Source organism: Caretta caretta, chromosome 2 (genome assembly GCF_965140235.1).
Source record: "Caretta caretta isolate rCarCar2 chromosome 2, rCarCar1.hap1, whole genome shotgun sequence".
NCBI lineage: Eukaryota > Metazoa > Chordata > Testudines > Cheloniidae > Caretta > Caretta caretta.
The window spans coordinates 109594118-109617670 of record NC_134207.1 but is presented as its reverse complement, the minus strand read 5'-3'; the positions used below and the strand labels follow the sequence as shown (position 1 = coordinate 109617670).

The 23553-nt window shown below is 44.5% G+C and overlaps 1 protein-coding gene across 1 annotated transcript; it reads right to left on the bottom strand.

The window, feature by feature from the left end:
• Positions 1-21037: 21037 nt before the first annotated feature.
• On the bottom strand, positions 21038-22940 carry LOC142070804 (uncharacterized). Its single transcript, XM_075124770.1, has 2 exons — positions 22181-22940; positions 21038-21602 (listed from the first exon to the last, which is right to left on the bottom strand). Exons 1-2 carry the CDS (start codon positions 22734-22736, stop codon positions 21385-21387), a joined length of 774 nt encoding a protein of 257 aa, XP_074980871.1. The 5' UTR covers positions 22737-22940; the 3' UTR covers positions 21038-21384.
• Between the last annotated feature and the right edge of the window lie 613 nt (positions 22941-23553).

The following is a 23553-nucleotide window of genomic DNA, read 5'->3' as shown; positions in this document are numbered from 1 at the left end:
CCAATGTTGCACATATTTTGATTGTACCCCTCTGGGAAGAGTCTTCCCATGTACATGGACTGTGCCCAGCTCATTCTGGGCACAGCTTGAGTAGATGATAGGTTAGATAGATGAACCCTTGTATCCTTTTCACCCCTGGCTGCGTGTGGGCTCCATGCAGATGTGTTTCATATAAAACTGTATGAAGATATCTGTGCTGGCTAATCAGAAATTTTCAAATACAGTAGAAGCATGCACCATTTGCTCTTCTAATGAAAGAATGTGTTTATGAATGACAGGCAGAGAGATGGAGAAAGTACCTGCCTAAAGCTTAGGTGCATTGTTCTGAGTATTTACTTAATTGGTCTGGTAGCTAAAGCATGTAATAGTATTCCCTTTAATGTTATTCATCCAGTCCAAATGTTCCCCAATAAAGTACAGGAGATTAATGTGTGAAAAGATCCATCTTTTAGAGATACCCAGAGGAACCAATTGATATGGTGTATTTCTGTAGTGGTCTTGCTACACAGATTTAATTCTCCAAAACATATTAACAAAATACTCACCCACAGTCTTATTCGGTAGGTGGGACTGCATCTGCAGAAACATTACAGCAAGCAGACAATGGAGGGGTTTTGTTTGACACATGCGTATAACTCCTTTTACCGTTAATAGGAGATATGCCTGCTCCAACAGAAAAATATGCCTCAAAGTCTGTGATAAATCAGTCAGATGTGATCTACTCTATGTAAAATGCACTGCCAAGGCTGATTAAATGAGCAGTGTGGTGCTCTTTCAATAGTACATCAATGCCTTTCAGCACATAGGCACAGACAGACCAGAGCTCCAGATAAAGGAAAATCATGACTTACATTTTCAGTCACCAGAAGAATTCATTGTAAAACATTAATAGAAAGAAGAGGCATCTTTCCCCATTCCAGCAAGGTTGGTAGTAATGTTACTGTGTAAAACAGTTTCAGCTGTAGCGAGTTTTACATGCAGTTGGTGTGTCATTTTGAAATGCTTTTTCAAATGAGGCTGGGTTACAGTACAGTGCTATAGTTCATTTTTAATAAAGATTAAAAGTACTTCAAAAATAACAAGGGCTCTATCTGGATCCTATTATTTTCCCCTACAAAAATAAAGCTTGGTTAGGTTTGAGTTAAGGTTGCTCAAATGCATTTCCTTAAAGTTCACTCAAACTAAAAATCAAGAAAGTATCCAGCTGAGGTTATATTAACATCCAGGGCAACCTTAATTTATAGGCCTGACCACCCAATCATCATAACAGAAAATCCATACACACTCACAGACTTCGCCATCACAAACTTCTTATCACTTCTAGCCACCCACAATGGACACATCCAGTTTTTCTAACTCACACAGTGTCTCCCTCATCTCCCACTGATCTCATATAGTGTGATCATTAGACATATTAGTCTGAGAAACTTCCTGTTCACTCCTCTTCATCGGAACAGAGCTCCTCCTCTGGCAAACACTGGAAAATTCACCAGCCTCAGCAGCAAAGTTCAGAGTCCCATCTTTAAGGGCAATTTGTCTTTCTTTTCCCTGTCCTCACCACCTTCCCCTCCTTTTGCTGTTAAGGTCTAGGATACAGGGGATAAGGGAGAGAAGGAAACTTGCAAACGAGCTCCCCTGACAAATGGAGCTCAAAGCATCATAACTAAGGCAGCATGTGTTTGACAAACTTCCCATGTTCACCAAAGGGGGAGCTCTGCTCTGACAAGCCAGAGGGGGCTTGTAAGACAATGACTTTTGGCAAACTTTACCATGTACTCAACTGGGAGAGGGCCATGGCTAGGGGTGGTCATAAAGTCATCTCGAGTCAGGGGATGGCTGAGGGTCACTACATAACGAGTGGAGGTACAGAGTCCAACTGTGCAGTGCAGACAAGGAGGGTGCATCAGACAATGGATCCGAGTCATTCCACCAGCTAATCTTGGAGGAATTCAGTTAACTTATCCTCAATAGGAGGAATGTGTTTAATCTGAAAATTTCCAGAGTCTCCTGTGTCTGGGAAATTAATCCACAGAGTCCTCCCTACCAACACTACAAAAAGAAGGATTCCGGGTGGACTCCTCCTGAAGGTCGAGACAGCAGACTGGACTTCTACATAGAGTGCTTCCGCCGACGTGCACGGGCTGAAATTGTGGAAAAGCAGCATCACTTGCCCCACAACCTCAGCCGTGCAGAACGAAATGCCATCCACAGCCTCAGAAACAACTCTGACATCATAATCAAAAAGGCTGACAAAGGAGGTGCTGTTGTCATCATGAATAGGTCGGACTATGAACAAGAGGCTGCTCGGCAGCTCTCCAACACCACTTTCTACAAGCCATTACCCTCTGATCCCACTGAGAGTTACCAAAAGAAACTACAGCATTTGCTCAAGAAACTCCCTGAAAAAGCACAAGATCAAATCCGACACACCCCGGAAACCCTGACCTGGGATATTCTATCTACTAACCAAGATCCATAAACCTGGAAATCCTGGGCGCCCCATCATCTCAGGCATTGGCACCCTGACAGCAGGATTGTCTGGCTATGTAGACTCCCTCCTCAGGCCCTACGCTACCAGCACTCCCAGCTACCTTCGAGACACCACTGACTTCCTGAGGAAACTACAATCCATCGGTGATCTTCCTGATAACACCATCCTGGCCACTATGGATGTAGAAGCCCTCTACACCAACATTCCACACAAAGATGGACTACAAGCCGTCAAGAACACTATCCCAGATAATGTCACGGCTAACCTGGTGACTGAACTTTGTGACTTTGTCCTTACTCATAACTATTTTACATTTGGGGACAATGTATACCTTCAAATCAGCGGCACTGCTATGGGTACACGCATGGTCCCACAGTATGCCAACATTTTTATGGCTGACTTAGAACAACGCTTCCTCAGCTCTCGTCCCCTAACACCCCTACTCTACTTGCGCTATATTGATGACATCTTCATCATCTGGACCCATTGAAAAGAAGCTCTTGAGGAATTCTACCATGATTTCAACAATTTCCATCCCACCATCAACCTCAGCCTGGTCCAGTCCACACAAGAGATCCACTTCCTGGACACTACAGTGCTATAAACGATGGTCACATAAACACCACCCTATACCGGAAACCTACTGATGGCCATTCCTACCTACATGCCTCCAGCTTTCACCCTGACCACACCCCACGATCCATTGTCTACAGCCAAGCTCTGCGATACAACCACATTTGCTCCAACCCCTCAGACAGAGACAAACACCTACAAGATCTCTATCAAGCATTCTTACAACTACAGTACCCACCTGCGGAAGTGAAGAAACAGATTAATAGAGCCAGAAGAGTTCCCAGAAGTCACCTACTACAGAAGTCACCTTTCTGCAGTTCCCAGAAGTCACCTACTAACAAAGAAAATAACAGAACACCACTAGCCGTCACCTTCAGCCCCCAACTAAAACCCCTCCAACGCATTATCAAGGATCTACAACCTATCCTGAAGGATGACCCAACACTCTCACAAATCTTGGGAGACAGGCCAGTCCTTGCCTACAGACAGCCCACCAACCTGAAGCAAATACTCACCAGCAACCACATACCACACAACAGAACCACTAACCCAGGAACCTATCCTTGCAACAAAGCCCGTTGGCAACTGTGCCCACATATCTATTCAGGGGACACCATCACAGGGCCTAATAACATCAGCCACACTATCAGAGGCTCATTCACCTGCACATCTACCAATGTGATATATGCCATCATGTGCCAGCAATGCCCCTCTGCCATGTACATTGGTCAAACTGGACAGTCTCTACGTAAAAGAATAAATGGACACAAATCAGATGTCAAGAATTATAACGTTCATAAACCAGTCGGAGAACACTTCAATCTCTCTGGTCACGTGATTACAGACATGAAAGTTGCAATATTACAACAGAAAAACTTCAAATCCAGACTCCAGGGAGAGACTGCTGAATTGGAATTCATTTGCAAATTGGATACAATTAACTTAGGCTTGAATAGAGACTGGGAGTGGCTAAGTCATTATGCAAGGTAACCTATTTCCCCTTGTTTTCCTAACCCCCCTCTCCCCCCCTTAGACGTTCTTGTTAAACCCTGGATTTGTGCTGGAAATGGCCCACCTTGATTATCATACACATTGTTAGGAGAGTGATCACTTTACAGAAGCTATTACCATCAGGAGAGTGGGGTGGGGGGAGAGAAAACCTTTTGTAGTGATAAACACCCATTTTTTCATGATTTGTGTGTATAAAAACAAACATCTTCTGTATTTTCCACAGTATGCATCCAATGAAGTGAGCTGTAGCTCACGAAAGCTTATGCTCAAATAAATTGGTTAGTCTCTAAGGTGCCACAAGTACTCCTTTTCTTTTTGATATTATCACAGTATCTGTGTATGTACATGTGTGGAAGAGAGAGACAGAATTTTGGAGTTGATTGGGACTGTGACTGTTTAACTAGAGAATACTAAAGAAATGAGAGACAGTCAGAGCAAAATTTCAGGAGGGAGCTTGCATTTTTATATGTTATCTCTGAAAAAGTTAGGAAATATTTTGCCCTAGAAAATGCAATTGTCCCTTGAAAAGATACTGTACCAAATTCAGAGACTAATTTCCTTCAGAGATTAAAAGAGGGATTTAGTCCTGCTATAAGTGGAAATCACAATTCAGCCTCAACTACAGAGTTGCTACCAATACCTCCATAATTCAGATGTTCTAAATTAAGTTTCTCAGGAAATAGGTAGCAGGCAACACCTGAGAGACAGTTGCATTATCTTTAACTATACAATGTGCCCTTCACACAACACAAACTCTGCACATACAAGCTATGTGTTATTGTATTCAAATATCCTTGAAAGAAAATACATTTGATCAGAAGTAAAATGGGTCTCAATAAGGAAGAAAAGGTGCAACAAGTAAAATATATATATACTTAAAACAAAACAAACAAACCCACAATTCTAAAATTAAAATCTACTCACATGGTAATAAAATGATGTCTTTAGATCCTCATGACTTCAAAGTAGCATTCTTCAACTTCTTTGACCAAACAATCCAGTCAAGATTTGCAAACATTGTAATAAGTAAAGAGTTTTTGCATGTCAAAGCCCAAGACAGCCAAGCCATGGATTAGTGCAGGTTCTAGAAGAATAAACTGGTTAAAGTAGAGGTACGGAAGCTTTGTGATTGCCTTGTTGGTATTGTTGATATTGTTCAATAAAGACCAAGTTCAAAACACAATATACTGATATGAAAAAGGGAAGATGTTACAAAAACAAAAGAAAAAAAACTCTTGTAATTTAGTCTATCTGGATGTTTGTTTTCCCCACCACTAATACCCCTACCTAACAAACCTTAAACCTCATAAGACATGTATGCACTGATTTAGGGTTATGAAAAGTTCCATACAATATCACCTCTGGAAGATCCTCCAGGGTCGCTGTTAATGCTGAATCCCAACTCTGTCACCCCGAGTGCAGAAGTGGGGCCCACAAGGATTTTAAAAATACTGGCCACTCCAAGCTTGTATTAAACTCCCAAGGTTACAGCTTTTCTCTGACCGCAGCTTGGTAAATGCTGCCACCACCCAAGTGCCACAAAACTCTCTTTGAACCTAGGAAGGAGCACTTGGGAATTCCTCCCTGTGGGGTACCCTTAAGCCCTTTCACACACACCCCCTCCGGGGAAGAACTGAGAAAGGAAACAAAGGAAATTAGTTGTGGCTACCAGCTAATCAAACAACATGCACAAACCTCTTAGGACACCAAAAATCCAATCCTGTTCTTAAAAAAGGTAAATTTCATTAAAAACAAAAAGAAAGAAAATATATCTGGAACTTAGGCTTTTGCTAGATTTTAAAAGAGCAATTCCAAAAATCAAGCACCCAAAATAGCTTTCTTGGGTGTTCAGCTTAAAGGTTACAAGCAAACAAAAGCATCTGGGGTTAGCACAGAGGAGTCCACAAGCCAATAAAAAATAAAAGAAATAACCCTAATCGAGTCTAGCTAAACATTCTGATCTACTTACACATCTGAAGTTCAGATAAGTAGTTTTAGGCATGATTTGATAATTTATGATATACCTGGCTTAAGCTGCTTATAGCATGGCTATTCTCTCCCTCCAGCCCAGAGAACAACAGAAAAAGGGAAAGTTTCTTTCCCAATTTTAAAAAGTTCTACCTTCCCATTGGCTCCTTTGGTCAGGTGCCCACTTTTATTTTTTCTTTACCTGGGTGACTTTTTAACCCTTTACAGGTAAAGCAAGTAAAGAACAGCTACCAAGAGGGACTTTACAGCTAACTGACTGGCTGGGTGTCCATCAAAGAGAGCTATCCTCCCCCCCCCCCCCCACTTTATATATCACAGTCACTCACTGGGAATGTTATATTTGGCAAAAAGCTTGAGATTCCCAGAGGCCATGCTAAGTAGACTGAAAGAAATGCAAAGTTATCTTCCACCATCTGGGAACAGACTAAAGAGATACAGTAGATACAATTATCTTGTGTATCATATCCAGGGTCATAATATCCTTCTTTTTAGACAGCGACACGGTGATGTGCCACCACCCCTGTGTTGTTCAAATCTTATTCCATATTTTGGAAGCTGCCTCAAGTTTTATGCAACCACTCTCCCTCCCTTGCCTCTGGAAACAGCATTTCATCATAATAATACTTTCAGTTGATACATCCAGGATCACGTGAGCCCAGCACAAGGCTAGCTAGTGGAAGACCACTGAAAATAAATTATCTATTCCCCCAACAAGTAAGAGTTTAGGAAGGATCCAAAGAAAGGCGGAAGAGAGAAAATAGTCAAGAACAGGGAAAACAAATTATTTAGAATGGTACAAGAGAAAGTGTGGCTCGGAGTAATGGCGTGAAATTAAGAAAAAGAAAAGTTAGGTTGAATAATCAGGACAAATGGCCTGAGAGCAAGGTCTATTAGGGTATGTCTACACTACGGAATAAGGTCGAATTTATAGAAGTCGGTTTTTTAGAAATCGTTTTTATACAGTCGATTGTGTGTGTCCCCACACAAAATGCTCTAAGTGCATTAAGTGCATTAACTCAGCGGAGTGCTTCCACAGTACCGAGGCTAGAGTCGACTTCCGGAGCGTTGCACTGTGGATAGCTATCCCACAGTTCCAGCAGTCTCCGCTGCCCATTGGAATTCTGGGTTGAGATCCCAATGTCTGATGGGGCTAAAACATTGTCGCGGGTGGTTCTGGATACATATCGTCAGGCCCCCCTTCCCTCCCTCCCTCCGTGAAAGCAAGGGCAGACAATCGTTTCGCGCCTTTTTTCCTGAGTTACCTGTGCAGACGCCATACCACAGCAAGCATGGAGCCCGCTCAGGTAACCGTCACCGTATGTCTCCTGGGTGCTGGCAGACGCAGTACGGCATTGCTACACAGTAGCAGCAACCCATTGCCTTCTGGCAGCAGACGGTGCAGTACGACTGGTAGCCATTCTCGTCGTGTCCGAGGTGCTCCTGGCCACGTCGGCTGGGAGCGCCTGGGCAGACATGGGCGCAGGGACTAAATTTGGAGTGACTTGACCAGGTCATTCTCTTTAGTCCTGCAGTCAGTCCCATTGAACCGTCTTATGGTGAGCAGGCATGCGATACGGATTGCTAGCAGTCGTACTGTACCATCTTCTGCCAGGCAGGCAAGAGATGAGGATGGCTAGCAGTCCTACTGCACCATCTTCTGCCAAGCAGCCATGAGATGTGGATGGCATGCAGTCCTTCTGCACCGTCTGCTGCCAGCCAAAGATGTAAAAGATAGATGGAGTGGATCAAAACAAGAAATAGACCAGATTTGTTTTGTACTCATTTGCCTCCTCCCCTGTCTAGGGGACTCATTCCTCTAGGTCACGCTGCAGTCACTCACAGAGAAGGTGCAGCAAGGTAAATCTAGCCATGTATCAATCAGAGGCCAGGCTAACCTCCTTGTTCCAATAAGAACAATATGCACCATTTCTTATTGGAACCCTCCGTGAAGTCCTGCCTGAAATACTCCTTGATGTAAAGCCACCCCCTTTGTTGATTTTAGCTCCCTGAAGCCAACCCTGTAAGCCGTGTCGTCAGTCGCCCCTCCCTCCGTCAGAGCAACGGCAGACAACTGTTCCGCGCCTTTTTTCTGTGCGGACGCCATACCAAGGCCGCTCAGCTCACTTTGGCAATTAGGAGCACATTAAACACCACACACATTATCCAGCAGTATATGCAGCACCAGAACCTGGCAAAGCGATACCGGGCGAGGAGGCGACGTCAGCGCGGTCACGTGAGTGATCAGGACATGGACACAGATTTCTCTGAAAGCATGGGCCCTGCCAATGCATGCATCATGGTGCTAATGGGGCAGGTTCATGCTGTGGAACGCCGATTCTGGGCTCGGGAAACAAGCACAGACTGGTGGGACCGCATAGTGTTGCAGGTCTGGGATGATTCCCAGTGGCTGCGAAACTTTCGCATGCGTAAGGGCACTTTCATGGAACTTTGTGACTTGCTTTCCCCTGCCCTGAAGCGCATGAATACCAAGATGAGAGCAGCCCTCACAGTTGAGAAGCGAGTCGCGATAGCCCTGTGGAAGCTTGCAACGCCAGACAGCTACCGGTCAGTCAGGAATCAATTTGGAGTGGGCAAATCCACTGTGGGGGCTGCTGTGATGCAAGTAGCCCACGCAATCAAAGATCTGCTGATATCAAGGGTAGTGACCCTGGGAAATGTGCAGGTCATAGTGGATGGCTTTGCTGCAATGGGATTCCCTAACTGTGGTGGGGCCATAGACGGAACCCATATCCCTATCTTGGCACCGGAGCACCAAGCCGCCGAGTACATAAACCGCAAGGGGTACTTTTCAGTAGTGCTGCAAGCTCTGGTGGATCACAAGGGACGTTTCACCAACATCAACGTGGGATGGCCGGGAAAGGTACATGACGCTCGCATCTTCAGGAACTCTGGTCTGTTTCAAAAGCTGCAGGAAGGGACTTTATTCCCAGACCAGAAAATAACTGTTGGGGATGTTGAAATGCCTATATGTATCCTTGGGGACCCAGCCTACCCCTTAATGCCATGGCTCATGAAGCTGTACACAGGCAGCCTGGACAGTAGTCAGGAGCTGTTCAACTACAGGCTGAGCAAGTGCAGAATGGTGGTAGAATGTGCATTTGGACGTTTAAAGGCGCGCTGGTGCAGTTTACTGACTCACTTAGACCTCAGAGAAACCAATATTCCACTGTTATTACTGCTTGCTGTGTGCTCCACAATATCTGTGAGAGTAAGGGGGAGACGTTTATGGCGGGGTGGAAGGTTGAGGCAAATCGCCTAGCTGCTGGTTATGCGCAGCCAGACACCAGGGCAGTGAGAAGAGCACAGGAGGGCGCGGTGCGCATCAGAGAAGCTTTGAAAACCAGTTTCATGACTGGCCAGGCTACGGTGTGAAAGTTCTGTTTGTTTCTCCTTGATGAAACCCGCCGCCCCTTGGTTCACTCTACTTCCCTGTAAGTTAACCACCCTCCCCTCCTCCCTTCAATCACCGCTTGCAGAGGCAATAAAGTCATTGTTGCTTCACATTCATGCATTCTTTATTCATTCATCACACAAATAGGTGGATGACTACCAAGGTAGCCCAGGAGGGGTGGTGTAGGAGGGAAGGAAAATGCCACACAGCACTTTAAAAGTTTACAACTTTAAAATTTATTGAATGCCAGCCTTCTTTTTTTTGGGCAATCCTCTGTGGCGGAGTGGCTGGTTGGCCGGTGGCCCCCCCACCGCGTTCTTCGGCGTCTGGGTGTGGAGGCTATGGAACTTGGGGAGGAGGGCGGTTGGTTACACAGGGGCTGTAGTGGCAGTCTGTGCTCCAGCTGCCTTTGCTGCAGCTCAACCATACACTGGAGCATACTGGTTTGGTCCTCCAGCAGCCTCAGCATTGAATCCTGCCTCCTCTCATCACGCTGCCGCCACATTTGAGCTTCAGCCCTGTCTTCAGCCCGCCACTTACTCTCTTCAGCCCGCCACCTCGCCTCCCGGTCATTTTGTGCTTTCCTGCATTCTGACATTATTTGCCTCCACACATTCGTCTGTACTCTGTCAGTGTGGGAGGACAGCATGAGCTCGGAGAACATTTCATCGCGAGTGCGTTTTTTTTTCTTTCTAAGCTTCACTAGCCTCTGGGAAGGAGAAGATCCTGTGATCATTGAAACACATGCAGCTGGTGGAGAAAAAAAAGGGACAGCGGTATTTAAAAAGACACATTTTATAAAACAGTGGCTACACTCTTTCAGGGTAAACCTTGCTGTTAACATTACATACATAGCACATGTGCTTTCGTTACAAGGTTGCATTTTGCCTCCCCCCACCACGTGGCTACCCCCTCAACCCTTCCCCCTCCCTGTGGCTAACAGCGGGGAACATTTCTGTTTAGCCACAGGCAAACAGCCCAGCAGGAATGGGCTCCTCTGAGTGTCCCCTGAAGAAAAGCACTCTATTTCTATTTCAGGTGACCATGAATTATATCTCACTCTCCTGAGGATAACACAGAGAGATAAAGAACGGATGTTGTTTGAATGCCAGAAAACATACACTGCAATGCTTTGTTCTACAATGATTCCCGAGTACGTGCTATTGGCCTGGAGTGGTAAAGTGTCCTACCATGAAGAACGCAATAAGGCTGCCCTCCCCAGAAACCTTTTGCAAAGGCTTTGGGAGTACATCCAGGAGAGCCGCGAATGCCAGGGCAAAGTAATCCTTTCACATGCTTGCTTTTAAACCATGTATAGTATTTTAAAAGGTACACTCACCAGAGGTCCCTTCTCCGCCTGCTGGGTCCAGGAGGCAGCCTTGGGTGGGTTCGGGGGGGTACTGGCTCCAGTTCCAGGGTGAGAAACAGTTCCTGGCTGTCGGGAAAACCGGTTTCTCCGCTTGTTTGCTGTGAGCTATCTACAACCTCATCATCATCATCATCTTCTTCGTCCCCAAAACCTGCTTTCCGTATTGCCTCCATCTCCATTGAAGGAGTCAAACAACACGGCTGGGGTAATGGTGGCTGAACCCCCTAAAATGGCATGCAGCTCATCATAGAAGCGGCATGTTTGGGGCTCTGACCCGGAGCGGCCGTTCGCCTCTCTGGTTTTCTGGTAGGCTTGCCTCAGCTCCTTCAGTTTCCCGCGGCACTGCTTTGGGTCCTTGTTATGGCCTCTGTCCTTCATGCCCTGGGAGATTTTGACAAAGGTTTTGGCATTTCGAAAACTGGAACGGAGTTCTGATAGCACAGATTCCTCTCCCCATACAGCGATCAGATCCCGTACCTCCCATTCGCTCCATGCTGGAGCTCTTTTGCAATTCTGGGACTCCATCATGGTCACCTCTGCTGATGAGCTCTGCATGGTCACCTGCAGCTTGCCACGCTGGCCAAACAGGAAATGAGATTCAAAAGTTCGCGGTTCTTTTCCTGTCTACCTGGCCAGTGCATCTGAGTTGAGAGTGCTGTCCAGAGCGGTCACAATGGAGCACTCTGGGATAGCTCCCGGAGGCCAAATACCATCGAATTGTGTCCACAGTACCCCAAATTCGAGCCGGCAAGGCCGATTTAAGCGCTAATCCACTTGTCAGGGGTGGAGTAAGGAAATCGATTTTAAGAGCCCTTTAAGTCGAAATAAAGGGCTTCATCGTGCGGACGGGTGCAGGTTTACATCGATTTAATGCTGCTAAATTCAACCTAAAGTCCTAGTGTAGACCAGGGCTTAGACTGTGGAATAATCTCCCAAAAGAACTGGAGGGGGAAGGCCTATCACATGGAACAATTTTGTTCAGATGTCACTGTGATGAGTGCATTATAAAAGGGACAAACATCAAAAACTAACCTGGACCATAGCATTGGAGAATATACTGTAGGGAGCAATACTGCACCAGTGGAGTTAATGACTCCCTTTGACTTTGGATCAGGCCCTGTATGACTGTCTTTTTCCATGTCTCATTTCTACTATTAGAATATAAATTAACAAAGGTGAGGAAGAAAAAGGACAAAAAGCAGCAAGAGGAACCCATCTCCCTTTACATGAAGCAGTGAGTCTATTTTTCATCCTGCAAATGAAATATTGAAAATCTGTTCGAGCTGGTTAAATGGCATCCATGGTTCGTACTATGTTCTACTGAACAAAGAGATCCAGGTTCCATTTGCAGATTTAGGGTCTTAGTTTCTCATGAGCCCAACTCAGTTCCTACTGAAGACAAAAAAAGACCCCCATTGATTTAAATCCAAATTGGACAGGACCCTAGTAGAAACCAGAAAAGGAAGGGAGCAATCAAGAGCCTCCTATTTCTCTTCATTGCTTACTCTGTTCAGTTTGGAGAAAAGGTGGTGGGCTCCAAAGAGAGTCAGATCCAGCCTTCTTTGCCTAAAGGACAGTCATGTAACATAGAGGCTTCATCAAAATGGTGCAAGTCAAAGGGGAAGAATTGGGACCCTATGTTGGTGTGTGTGACACTGATTAGAGCCCTGCAAATCTGTGGATATCGCGGATGTGGATATCTGTGGACAGTTTATGCGGATCACAGCTCAGACCTGGAAAAAATTTTTTCTATCTATGCAGGACTCTAGCACTGACCCTCACAAAAATGAAATCTTGATTTTAGAGCTTCCCTCCTCCCCCATATCAGTCTTGTCCCACAAAGGGATACTTATTTCTGCTGAATTCAGACAAAAGAGCAGCAACAGCATCATTGAGGCTGGGAGACTACAACCACCTTTATAGTAATGCACTACATTCACATTTTACTTTGTGATCCATTCTAGGGGGAAGCCACATGCCAGAGGTCAAATTACCCACAGCATAAGACAAATAGACCATTTTTCAAATATCCCACCAGGCACAAACATAATAAAATTTAAGAAACCAGTCCACAGGAAAGTAACAGTCACAAAATAATGACCTGCAGTGCATTAAAAAGAAACAAAACCCTCAAGAATAAAGCCCAATCAGAAAACAGAATCCTGCCTGAAGGTGATGAACAGGAACTTGGAGGGAAATAACAGAATACTATCTAATCACACAATGCTGCCTCCTCCTTGAGTTTTCCAAGCTACCAAAGATCAACATCCTTTCCCAAATGAAAGCAACCCGCAAAAGCATATTCACAGCAACACAGTCATAAATGGAAGGTTTTTAGACCTGAATCAACTAAATGAAAAACTAAGTTACACAAACTGAAGAAAATTCAAGAAGTCAGATCTTTCAGAAAAGAATAAGGACTTATCAGTTGTTCTGCATTAGATACAAGAAAAAATAATCCACCACAGATTTGATGCCATATACACTGTATTTATCATTACTTTGTCATAAATACAGCAAAATATAGTGGAAGAAGAAAGTTTTTAAAACAATGGAAAAAGAGGTGTGCAGTGTAACAAGAAGGGTCTTGTCTGGGTAAGATACTTCCAGTAGCTCTAGTTGGGGTGTTAGCTATTGCTTTTTCATCCCACTGCAGCCTCAAAACTGCATTATTCTGGAGGTCTGGAAGAGGAAAGTTATGTGATACAGGAGCATAGTATGTGCAGAGTAAGTAGTTGACTAGGATTACAGCTACTTTAATTTACACAGTCTTGGACCTTATTCTGGCTCCTTAGTGTAAGTTAGATCAACTTAGACTCCTTAACGATGGTACAGTGGTTATACATAAATCTAAGTCAATTTAACAAAGTGTAAGGGAGTCCAATCGAGTTTAAATGGGTCTCACCTGCAACACTGTACACATCACCTCCGAATTTGACCTAATGTCCTCAAGACATGTTTGCAGAGTGATATCAGCACCTTCAACAACAATATAATTCCAAGGACAAAACAATGGCAATGTGACTGCTTACTGTTTACAGATGAAAGTCCATAGTTACATGCTAGGATCACATTGTTTTTTATGTGATTTACATTAGCCAAGACATCAGAAGCAAGTCATTTTAGTCAGTGGAGATCTAAGTGTCCAGGGAGGTTATGCCTTAATGGAGGAAAACACTTTCAGAATGAAAATCCTATCGAACGTCTTCGAATGACTGTGAATGACCTTTCTTAGGCTTTTAACAAGGAAAAAGAAGGGCATATTAACTGATCTCTTTTCCTCTATTGATTTAACAGCCAATCCTGACTTGACTGCAGTTGGAGAAACTAGTGGCATTTTTGTCTACTTGACCTTGTTTAGTTTGGTCTTAATATTAAATGGATTTATTTTATTTTTCTATGGGTAGTTCCTGCATCGTGTGATTTAATACCAGGAGGCTTTTAGTCTGCCAAATCCTGCTGCCCGTGCAAAGGTGATGAGTGCCCTAGACACAAAGAACTAGTTGTTCTTCAACTGAGTGGGACCCAGGGTCCTCACCATACAGAGATTACACAGACTGTTCTTCCTGTTCACTGTGGAGCAGTGCCTTTTTCTGAACCACCAAGCCAAACCAAGGGAGTTTGGGGTGCAATTCAGGAAATGCAGCCAGTTAACCTGTGACTATATGGACCAACTGCCCAAAACCATCCATAGATGCAGCACACCAGTGCCACTGCTGCCTTGAAGCTAAAGTAGCAACTGCTGAGCGGTTCCACTGGTTCTTAGCAGCCAGGAGTAGTGCGGGGCTAGAAGACATTCTGTTCTCCCTCAAATGAAGCAGGAATTGACATAAGAGTTAGGATTTAGCCTGAAATGGAATACATTAGACGTATGCAAATTGTTTTAAGTTTGTCTGCTGTTTTGCTATCTCTGGAATATCAATAACGTAACAAACACTCCTTCCAGACCTGTGCTCCACCTCTATGCTTTCCTTTCAGGTGGTTTGCACTATTGGCAAAAGTAGAATAGAGTCCTAAGTGCTGGGACCGTGATAGTACCCTGTGGGAAGGAATATAGAAAGGCTCCTTTGCCCCCTATCTTCCATCTCAAGGAAGAAGAATGTAACCAGACATGAAAGGACACCAGTGTTTTGTGACAACTTTTCATCATGTGCATGTTTTTGTTCGTTCCTTTTGAATTGTGTGGGAGACACAGTAAAAGAAGATTTTCAATCATAAATAATGTTGCGGCACCAGAAGGCACCATAGAGAAAATTAGGCAGATTTCTCAGGCAGAAATTGCATTTAAATTTCTGGGAGTTTGGATGAGGTAAATCTTGTACAGAATTGGGTGAATAAAAAAAATCTGTAAATATGTCTTTACATTTTTAAATGAATTCATTCCAGCTCTGTCTGTGTCCTGGTTATATTAATTTTATTCTAATGTTCAAGCAAATAAGTTCCTTAGAAGGAATGTTTGTGCAGAAAAAAAAGAAGTTCAAAATAATATTAAGGAATATTCACAGAAGTAAATTTTGAAGAAAAATTCCCCATCTAAATGAGTTTCACTCATACAGTTGTGCAACAGAATAGCACATACAGTGCTGATTGGAAATGTTTTGTCAAAACTTTTCTAATGTAATTTGTGTTCTCAATTAAATGAAGATTTCATGCACTCTGCTTTTCCTTAAAAAAAAATTTTATATAGATTTGTTGGAAAAATGAAAACCTGAAACTAAAATTTCAGCTGAAAATGAAAAATTCTCATTTACATCTAATTCTCCAAGGGAAAACAAATTTCTGACCAGCTCTCGCCACATGTCCCATACATCCAATCAAAATGAAATCTCACAGATCCAAGTTCCAGACATCTAATGCTTTCAAAGAGCTAGTCACAAACAGCCTCTGGAGTAAAAATTATTTGCCTAATTTATTAAGTGAATAATTTTGAATAAAGTATCAGTTCAACAAAATCATTAGCTGACACTGAAATTTGGCAAACAGAGGAGAAAAAATTTATCAAATTTGCTAAAAATTATTCTCCAAACTACTAGGCCCTACATATGTAGAAGATTTTAAAGCACACATCAGTATTAACTTGTGCTTCATGTGATGAATATGAGGAATAGATTAAGGCTTGCCAGACAGAAAAGGACAAAATTGTATAGGGGGGAAATGGTCAGGATTCCAAAAGGGTGCTACAATTAATGGAGTTTAAAAAAAAATCTCTACCCCCTTCCCCTCCCACATTATATATATATATACAGAGAGAGAGAGAGAGAGAGAGAGAGAGAACGAGAGACAGTGCAAGCAAGAGAGAAAGTGGATGATGTACTTTTAATTTCTCATTATGGCACCATTTATACCTCGTATATGTTTCATTGATTTCCCTCCATACAATCCACAATCAAAGCTACTGAGAAGGGGGTGTTGAGACATAACACATCAAAATTAAAACTTAAAGTCCCTAGTCTACCAGTGATAAAACCATTTATTTTTTTCATGTTAAAACTTTATGGGTACCTTGCACCTAGTAGTGGAGTGGCAACGGAAGAGCAGACACTGGTTCTCGCAAAACTAAAGTACTCTTTTTTTGTACCAATCTAACTATATCCATTTAGGAGCCACTATAGATAACTCTCCTGGTTTGGATGGATTTATATCAGTGTAAAGGTGTTTATAGCGGTAAAGCTTATTCCCATAAATTTACTGAAATAAGTTATACCAATATAAGTACTTTTATACCAGTATAACTGTGTCCACACAGAGGATTACACTGGTTTACTTATAGTGGTTTCTAAATCGATATAGTTAAATCAGTACCGAAAAATGTGCAGACAAGCGCTAAGGCAGTATCAGGAGAACTTTAGGAGGGCAGGTCACTGACTGGGTATGAGGCAGCCCTACAAATATTTAATTTAAAACTAAAATCTAAAAGCTTTGTCATACGGGAGGTTAATTTTTAATCTTATTGGGTTTGTTTCCTGGGGGCAGACAGGAAAGAGACAGAAGAAATTGGAGCGATACATGTGGCTATGGCAAAGGACTCCAAGCAAGGCTATATTCCGTGCTTCCAGAGTTTCTCTTAAACAGGTCTGCCCATAACTGACCATGGTAAACTGTAGCAGAAACATAAAATGCTAGGATGTGAAACTGCAGCACACAAAACTTCCCTCCAAGTTATTCAGCTGACTGACTTTTCAAGTACAAGGGCACTCATTGTAATATAGCTGCATATAAAGCAATACCATGATGAATAAGACATCCAGATTTTTTGCTGTTCAGCAGACAAAATCTTACTAAACTCAGTCATCCTAGCTTCTAGTCTTAGGAGTGATAAAAAATAGGCACATACCAGATCCTCTGTCCAGCTAAAAAAAAAAAAAAAAAAAGGTTAATGGCTTGGATCCCTATTGTAAATCCATTTTTTCTAGCATTCAGATTAAGCAACGTAGAACAACTCAATTTTTTAATACAGCGGATTTCATCCCAAATAGTCCCAAAGCACTTTACAAATGGATAATGCTGTTATGGGTTTGGTTAAACCTTGAAACTGGTGGATGTAACCGCTGCCCTTCATTTGGAAAAAACATAAGAAACAATTAAACTCCTTCATGGAACCACACAGCTGAAACAATAGCAACCTCTAACGAAAGCACAGGCATGTCACCACTGAAAACAAAGGCATATGCAAAATATATGTGAGTGGAGGGGTTTCACTGGCTATTCTTTTAGCAGCTATGTGCACGAGACCGAAAGCAGCAGCAAAAAACCACCACAACACAGAGAAGGAACAGAAAGTGAAGGACACAGCCTGGACAAGCTCTGGGAGTGTAGGCCTGAGAAAAAGCCTCCCAAAAGCAAGCTTTTTGGGCTGAGTGCTGGCTGATGGAGGCTTGGAACTGTGAACAAAGAAATTGCCTCATGTTCAGGGAAACAGGATTTATATGTTCTTCATAAATAAACAGGATTGCATCAAAAAAATACCTGACTCCACCATTCATTTCTCCAAACCAAAACAACCCCCAAGACCCCAAATGTTGGCTAAATCCATGGGTCAAAAAGTAGGAACAATACTAGCTATTTTATAAAAAAACACATTAAGAGAATTTTAAGCGTGTGAAAAAATTAAACACTATAGTTAGGCACACCCAGCTCTGTCCCTCTGGTGCATATGCATTACATTATATCTTTTAAACATACTATAATTACTGCCAGGCCTGTACCTCACTCACCTTTGGCCACACTGAGCACTGATTGAGAAATGAGTTTTGCAGAAATAATAGCATCTGATTATATAAAAGACTATTGTAACTTGTGAACCAGGGGACAGAGTTCATGTGGTGCATGTTGCCTTATCCTCCATATTTTCTGACTTCTGATGCTTCCACTTCCATCTCTAACAGAGTCTTTAGATACATTTTAAGAGGAATTTGCTGGGTTAATTTTTTTTAAAATACTCACTGGAACAAATGAAGTGGGAGCTAGATCAAGCCCTAAATGAGGCTAAAAAAAGGCTGTTGCTGAGCTCTGCCTTTTAGAAATGCACTTTTGCATACACTCATAGATGCCCGTGGGTATGTCTACGCTACGAAATTAGGTCGAATTTATAGAAGTCGTTTTTTTAGAAATCGGTTTTATACAGTCGATTGTGTGTGTCCCCACACAAAATGCTCTAAGTGCATTAAGTGCATTAACTCGGCGGAGTGCTTCCACAGTACTGAGGCTCGCGTCGACATCCGGAGCGTTGCACTGTGGGTAGCTATCCCACAGTTCCCGCAGTCTCTGCCGCCCATTGGAATTCTGGGTTGAGATCCCAATGCCTGATGGGGCAAAAAACATTGGCGTGGGTGGTTCTGGGTACATGTCGTCAGGCCCTCCCTCCGTGAAAGCAACGGCAGACAATCATTTTGCGCCTTTTTTCCGGAGTTACCTGTGCAGACGCCATACCACGGCAAGCATGGAGCCCGCTCAGCTCACTGTCACCGTATGTCTCCTAAGTGCTGGCAGACGTGGTACTGCATTGCTACACAGCAGCAGTAACCTTGTGGCAGCAGACGGTGCAATAGGCCTGAAAACCATCGTCATCGTGTCCGAGGTGCTCCTGGCCGCCTCGGTAAGGTCGGTCAGGAGCGCCTGGGCAGACATGGGCACAGGGACTAAATTAGGAGTGACTCGACTAGGTCATTCTCTTTAGTCCTGCAGGCAGTCCTATTGCACCATCTTATGGTGAGCAGGCAGGAGATGAGGATGGCTAGCAGTCCTATTGCACCATCTTCTGCCAGCCAAAGATGTAAAAGATAGATGGAGTGGATCAAAACAAGAAATAGACCAGATTTGTTTTGTATTCATTTGCTCCCCACTCCCTCCCTCTCTCTGTGAAATCAGTGACCGACAATCATTTTGGTGAGGTCTGTCAGGGGCACCTTGAAAACTTTAATGAATATTCAGTCCTTCCTGAAATACCAGAGGGAGGGATAGCTTAGTGGATTGACCATTGGCCTGCTAAACCCAGGGTTTTGAGTTCAATCCTTGAGGGGGCCATTCTGTGTAACAGTTGTTTTTGTTTCTCCTTGATGTAAAGCCACCCCCTTTGTTGATTTTAATACCCTGTAAGCCAACCCTGTAAGCCATGTCGTCATTCGCCCCTCCCTCTGTCAGAGCAACAGCAGACAATCATTCCATGCCTTTTTTCTGTGCAGATGCCATATCACAGCAAACATGGAGCCCACTCAGATCACTTTGGCAATTAGGAGCACATTGAACACTACGCACATTATCCAGCAGTATATGCAGCACCAGAACCTGGCAAAGCGAAACTGAGCGAGTAGGCGATGTTAGCGCGGTGATAAGAGTGATGAGGACATGGACACAGACTTCTCTCAAAGCACGGGCCCTGGCAATGCGGGCATCATGATGCTAATGGGGCAGGTTCATGCGGTGGAACGCCAATTCTGGGCCCGGGAAACAAGCACAGACTGGTGGGACCGCATAGTGTTGCAGGTCTGGGATGATTCCCAGTGGCTGCGAAACTTTCGCATGCATAAGGACACTTTCATGGAACTTTGTGACTTGCTCTCCCCTGCCCTGAAGCGCATGAATACCAAGATGAGAGCAGCCCTCAAAGTTGAGAAGTGAGTGGCAATAGCCCTGTGGAAGCTTGCAACGCCAGACAGCTACCGGTCAGTCAGGAATCAATTTGGAGTGGGTAAATCCACTGTGGGGGCTGCTGTGATGCAAGTAGCCCACGCAATCAAAGATCTGCTGATCTCAAGGGCAGTGACCCTGGGAAATGTGCAGGTCATAGTGGATGGCTTTGCTGCAATGGGATTCCCTAACTGTGGTGGGGCCACAGACGGAACCCATATCCCTATCTTGGCACCGGAGCACCAAGCCGGCGAGTACATAAACCGCAAGGGGTACTTTTCAAAAGTGCTGCAAGCACCGGTGGATCACAAGGGACGTTTCACCAACATCAACGTGGGATGGCCGGAAAGGTACATGACGCTCGCATCTTCAGGAACTCTGGTCTGTTTCAAAAGCTGCAGGAAGGGACTTTATTCCCAGACCAGAAAATCACTGTTGGGGATGTTGAAATGCCTATAGTTATCCTTGGGGTCCCAGACTACCCCTTAATGCCATGGCTCATGAAGCCATACACAGGCAGCCTGGACAGTAGTCAGAAGCTGTTCAACTACAGGCTGAGCAAGTGCAGAATGGTGGTAGAATGTGCAATTGAACATTTAAAAGCGCGCTGGCGCAGTTTACTGACTCGGTTAGACCTCAGCGAAACCAATATTCCCACACTTATTACTGCATGCTGTGCGCTCTGCCATATCTGTGAGAGTAAGGGGGAGACGTTTATGGCGGGGTCGGAGGTTGAGGCAAATCGGCTGGCTGCTGGTTACGCGCAACCAGACACCAGGGCGGTTAGAAGAACACAGGAGGGCGCGGTGCGCATCAGAGAAGCTTTGAAAACCAGTTTCATGACTGGCCAAGCTATGGTGTGAAAGTTATTTTGTTTCTCCTTGACGAAACCCCCCGCCCCTTGGTTCACTCTACTTCCCTGTAAGCTAATCACCCTCTCCTCCTCCCTTCGATCACTGCTTGCAGAGGCAATAAAGTCATTGTTGCTTCACATTCATGCATTCTTTATTAATTCATCACACAAATAGGGGGATGACTACCAAGGTATCCTGGGAGGGGTGGTGGAGGAGGGAAGGACAAGGCCACACAGCACTTTAAAAGTTTTAAACTTTAAAACTTATTGAATGCCAGCCTTCTGTTGCTTGGGCAATCCTCTGGGGTGGAGTGGCTGAGCGGCCAGGGGCCCCACCACCTCGTTCTTGGGCATCTGGGTGAGGAAGCTGTGGAACTTGGGGAGGAGGGTGGTTGGTTACACAGGGGCTGTAGCGGCGGTCTGTGCTCCAGCTGCCTTTCCTGCAGCGCAACCATATGCTGGAATATATTAGTTTGATCCTCCAGCAGCCTCAGCATTGAATTCTGCCTCCTCTCATCATGCTGCCGCCACCTTTCAGCTTCAGCCCTTTCTTCAGCCCGCTACTTACTCTCTTCAGCCTGCCACCTCTCCTCCCGGTCATTTTGTGCTTTCCTGCATTCTGACATTATTTGCCTCCACGCATTCGTCTGTGCTCTGTCAGTGTGGGAGGACAGCATGAGCTCAGAGAACATTTCATCACGAGTGCATTTTTTTTGCCTTCTAATCTTCACTAGCCTCTGGGAAGGAGAAGATCCTGTGATCCTTGAAACACATGCAACTGGTGGAGAAAAAAAAAGGGACAGTGGTATTTAAAAAGACACATTTTATAGAACAATGGGTACACTCTTTCACGTAAACCTTGCTGTTAACATTACATACACAGCACATGTGCTTTCGTTTCAAGGTCACATTTTGCCTCCCCCCACTGTGTGGCTAGCTCCTCCCACCTCCCCATGGCTAACAGCGGGGAACATTTCTGTTCAGCCACAGGCAAACAGCCCAGCAGGAACGGGCACCTCTGAATGTGCCCTTAAGAAAAGCACCCTACTTCAACCAGGTGACCATGAATGATATCACTCTCCTGAGGATAACAGAGAGAGCTAACGAACGGATGTTGTTTGAACGCCAGAAAACATACACTGCAATGCTTTGTTCTACAATGATTCCCGAGTACGTGCTATTGGCCTGGAGTGGTAAAGTGTCCTACCATGGTGGACGGAATAAGGCTGCCCTCCCCAGAAACCTTTTGCAAAGGCTTTGGGAGTACATCCAGGAGAGCCGCGAATGCCAGGGCAAATTAATCATTAAACATGCTTGCTTTTAAACCATGTATAGTATTTTAAAAGGTACACTCACCAGAGGTCCTTTCTCCGCCTGGCGGGTCCGGGAGGCAGCCTTGGGTGAGTTCGGGGGGTACTGGCTCCAGGTCCAGGGTGAGAAACAGTTCCTGGCTGTCGGGAAAACCAGTTTCTCCACTTGCTTGCTGTGAGCTATCTACAACCTCCTCCTCATCATCATCATCTTCCTTGTCCCCAAAACCTGCTTCTATGTTGCCTCCATCTCCATTGAAGGAGTCAAACAACATGGCTGGGGTAGTGGTGACTGAACCCCCTAAAATGGCATGCAGCTCATCATAGAAGCGGCATGTTTTGGGCTCTGACCCGGAGCGGCCGTTTGCCTCTCTGGTTTTCTGGTAGATTTGCCTCACCTCCTTAAGTTTCACACGGCACTGCTTCGGGTCCCTGTTATGGCCTCTGCCCTTCATGCCCTGGGAGATTTTGACAAAGGTTTTGGCATTTCGAAAACTGGAATGTAGTTCTGATAGCACGGATTCCTCTCCCCATACAGTGATCAGATCCTGTACCTCCCATTCGCTCCATGCTGGAGCTCTTTTGCAATTCTGGGACTCCATCCTGGTCACCTCTGCTGATGAGTTGAGAGCGCTGTCCAGAGCGGTCACAATGGAGCACTCTGGGATAGCTCCCAGAGGCCAAAACTGTCTAATTGCATCCACAGTACCCCAAACTCAATCCGGCAATGTCGATTTCAGCACTAATCCCCTTGTCGGGGGTGGAGTAAGGAAATCAATTTTAAGAGCCCTTTAAGTCGAAAAAAGGGCTTCGTGGTGTGGACGGGTGCAGGATTAAATCAATTTAATGTTGCTAAATTCGACCTCAAGTCCTAGTGTAGACCAGGGCTATGTGTGGACCCACTCACAGAATGTCCACCCGAGCCTCAGAGTGTGGGGTGGATGATCCAGCTGAGGTGTCTGATCTCCCTTTCACCTGGGGCTCCTCCAGGCAGAGATCTTGGAAAAATGATCCCCCACGAGCTTTCGGAAAGACACCGCAATTCCTCATAGATTATTTTTTAAAATGTTCAACATGTTTCAGTTTTTGTGCACACATGCATTTACACAACTTCAGATTGATTTTGAATTCATTCTTTTCATTGATAGAAAAAGAGGCAGCTCGAGAACTGCTCCCAGCTCTCTCCCTAAGTTCCCTGAGAAAAGATCATTTTAGGACCAGATCCTACACAGCCTCAGGCCCTTTGAAAGTGACCATCACCATAACCTTTTGCTACAATTCCATCTCACCCCACACATACTTGGAATAGTGCAATCAAATCCATATTAAAAAGGGTCATGAGATTTAGTCAAATGTTTTGGGCTCTCTTGTGATTTTGGAAGTAGACTTGTGCACATGTATGCAGTGTCAGGACATTCC